This window comes from Lithobates pipiens, unplaced genomic scaffold (genome assembly GCF_037356315.1).
Source record: "Lithobates pipiens isolate NorthernLeopardFrog02 unplaced genomic scaffold, aLitPip1_a1.2 Scaffold_41, whole genome shotgun sequence".
Classification (NCBI taxonomy): domain Eukaryota; kingdom Metazoa; phylum Chordata; class Amphibia; order Anura; family Ranidae; genus Lithobates; species Lithobates pipiens.
Window position 1 is genome coordinate 6,847,235 of NW_027507861.1, and position 3,091 is coordinate 6,850,325.

Sequence of the window (3,091 nt, forward strand, 5' to 3'; positions counted from 1 at the left end):
CCCTTAACCCGCCCTCGACCTCACCCCTGGCTACTCCCGTGACGCGGCTTCAAACATGTAACATCATGAGCCATGAGAGGTCCTTTTTGTGGAGAGATCTGTGGCCTATTAGACCCCATATCTCTCGTTTAGCCTCCAAAGCATCTGATCAAACTGAGATTGCTGCTCCTACGGGGTTTCAGAAAGCCCTGTTTTTATTTTGTAGAAATTAACTGTGAAGGTGCCCGGACCCCTCCAATTGATCTGATAGGGCCAGGCCCAGTACAACAGGACTGGCTGAACTGCCTTATGAGCAGCCCTGAGCCGCAAGTCCTCTGTAAAGGACTATGTGGCAGGCTCAGCCAGGCCACACCCGAAACATGTTTCGCTCCACCCCCCCCCCCCCCCCGAGCGCCCCCACGATTAAGCTTCGAAGAGCGGAGCGAAACCCTGGGGGCATGGCCTGGTTGGAGCCATGGCTGAGACTGCCACATAGGACTTGCAGTGATGTATGCCTTATGGGATACGTTTCCTGCTACATGGTGACGTCCGGAGCTGAGACCTGCTCCGTTCCCGACCGGCACTTCCAGCAGTTGGCATCGGATGAGGACACTCTAAAGAGCAGCACTTATACTGTCTATCTGGTTTACAGTATAGATTATGGAAGTAACATTACTGGGACTAACATTACCCCCCCCAAAAAAAAATATTAACTTGTTTTGACCATTAGCCACCAATCAGAACTGAAAGGGGAATGGTTGCCATTTTTATCTGCACGGTGCGGAACAGTGGTGTAGTGGGGCGGCACAGTGGTGTAGTGGTTAACACTCTCACCTAGCAGTAAGAAGGGTCGCTGGTTCGAATCCCAACCACAACACTATCTGCCTGGAGTTTGCATGTTCTCCCTGTACTCCAGTTTCCTCCCACACTCCAAAGACATGCAGGTAGGTTAATTGCCCTCTGTCCAAAAATTGACCCCTAGTATATGAATGGGGACCTTGGATTGTGGGCTCCTTGAGGGTAGGGACCAATGTGAGTGTGCAATATACAGGGATAGAGACAATTGTAGACACCTCACTAAGGTTGAACTGGATGGACTGGTGTCTTTATTCAACCTTACTAACTATGAAACTATTGTTTTTTCCACTGCGGTTTCAATAAGTCCAGCAAAATCTGTCCAAACTTACTGAAATCTGGACTTCTGTGGACGGTATAATTTTAAAACATTCCTCTTGATCTCTTTGGTTTTTACCCCATATATTATTGGGTTGAGCATTGGAGGAACGATCAGGTATAGGTTGGACAAGATAATTTGAGAGGAAGAAGACGTGTGCCCCCCAAACCTCTGAGTGACAAAGGTGAAAAGTGCCGGGACGTAAGCCAATAGAATGACACAAATGTGGCTGACGCACGTACTCCCGACTTTGTGTCTGGCCTCTCGGGATGGGAGCTTGAAGACAGAGATTACAATCATCGAATAGGACACTGTAATACCTATGAAATCTGCAGCTGTAAGCAGAACGGCTACTAACCCGTATACAACATTAACTCCGATGTCTGCACAGGCCAGTTTAGCCACGGCAATGTGTTCACAATAAGTATGCTCAATCCTGTGGCTGCTGCAAAACAGCAATCTCCTGACCAGGAAAGGATGGGGTAACACCAGAAGAGTTCCTCTCATGACCGCCAAAACTCCAATTTTTGTAATTAATGGGTTGGTCAAGATGGTGGTATATCTCAGTGGTTGGCATATGGCAACATATCGATCAAAGGCCATAGCCAAGAGGACAGAGGAGCACATGACGGTGAAAGAATGGATGAAGAACATCTGAAGCAGGCAACCTTCAAAGGTGATCTCTTGGAGGTTGAACCAGAAGATCAGGAGCATCTTAGGGAGGACGGCATTAGACTGGACAAGGTCCGTTAACAATAACATGGAAAGGAAGAGGTACATGGGCTGGTGGAGGCTCTCCTCCTTTTTAATGGTAAGAAGGATGCTAATATTGGCCAACAAGGTTATCAGGTACATGGAGAAGACCGGCAATGAAAACCAGGCCTGGACATTTTCCATCCCGGGAATTCCAATCAGGATGAAATAAGAGGAGCTCAGATTATTATCCCCAGATGTCATGATGTCTGTGTGCCGGTCCAAGATGTCCTCTTGTAATATTATTCAGTGTGACAAAATCGGGAAACACTTTAGGGATTTCTCTTCACCGAGATATAACACTATTCTGCAGAAGACAAACCGATATGAACAGGAGGTGGAAATTATTTTTACTAATAACATAGGCCTAAAAAAAAGGCTAAGTAGAGCAAGAGTAAGAGATGGCTCTATGGGAGGAAAGCTATCAAGTAATCTTCCCCTAGGGACACGAGAACTGGCGAGGTGCCTGGGAATACAGTGGAAACTTCACATTCCCTATCATCCCCAAAGCGCAGGAGTGGTAGAAAGAATGAACAGGAATATAAAGGACAAACTAAAAAAGGCCACAGGGGGAACGTTAAAAAACTGGATAGATTTCCTTCCAGGAATATTGTTCCAAATCAGAACCACCCCCCACTCTAGGACACGTTTGTCACCATTTGAAATCCTAATGGGTGTCCCAGCACAAACACAACTGAAAGCATTAGATGCACAGACTGACATTAACATATATTCTTTACAGGAAGAGTACGTGAAACATCTGGTAAGTACAATAGAAGAACACAATGAACAAGTTGCTGTCACCTTTTCTCCTCTTCCAACAGAACCTACTCACCCCTTCATCCCGGGGGATAAAGTGTTGATCAAGCAGCTTGCCCAACGGAAGCACGTGGGGCCCATCTACTCCGGTCCATGGAACGTGGAGAAGATTTCCAGGACTGCTGTCCTCACAGACTACACCGCTCAGTGGATCCATGCCAGCAGACTAAAAAAATTCCCCGAACCTCCACCGACTCCAGAACACCCCCAGAGGACACTTGCCCAAGACCAACAGGAGGACGCCACCACCAAAGGGACCCCAGAGACGAACCTACAGACCCTCCAGGAACAGTTCGGCAGAATCTCCCTGGACTTTCCTCCTCCTCCCACCAGCTCGGACTGAAGTCTTTGCAAAAGAAAGAGACA

At 47.5% G+C, this 3,091-nt stretch overlaps 1 protein-coding gene across 1 annotated transcript; it reads right to left on the minus strand.

Annotated features, from left to right (window-relative positions):
- Positions 1–982: 982 nt before the first annotated feature.
- Positions 983–2,367, minus strand: LOC143956821 (olfactory receptor 52N5-like). Its single transcript, XM_077466996.1, has one exon. The coding sequence runs from the start codon at positions 2,108–2,110 to the stop codon at positions 1,163–1,165; it is 948 nt and encodes a 315-aa protein (XP_077323122.1). The 5' UTR covers positions 2,111–2,367; the 3' UTR covers positions 983–1,162.
- Positions 2,368–3,091: the final 724 nt, after the last annotated feature.

Coding starts and splice junctions, on each gene's coding strand:
- LOC143956821 (XM_077466996.1), bottom strand. CDS start 2,110: ATGACATCTGGGGATAATAATCTGAGCTCCTCTTATTTCATCCTGATT.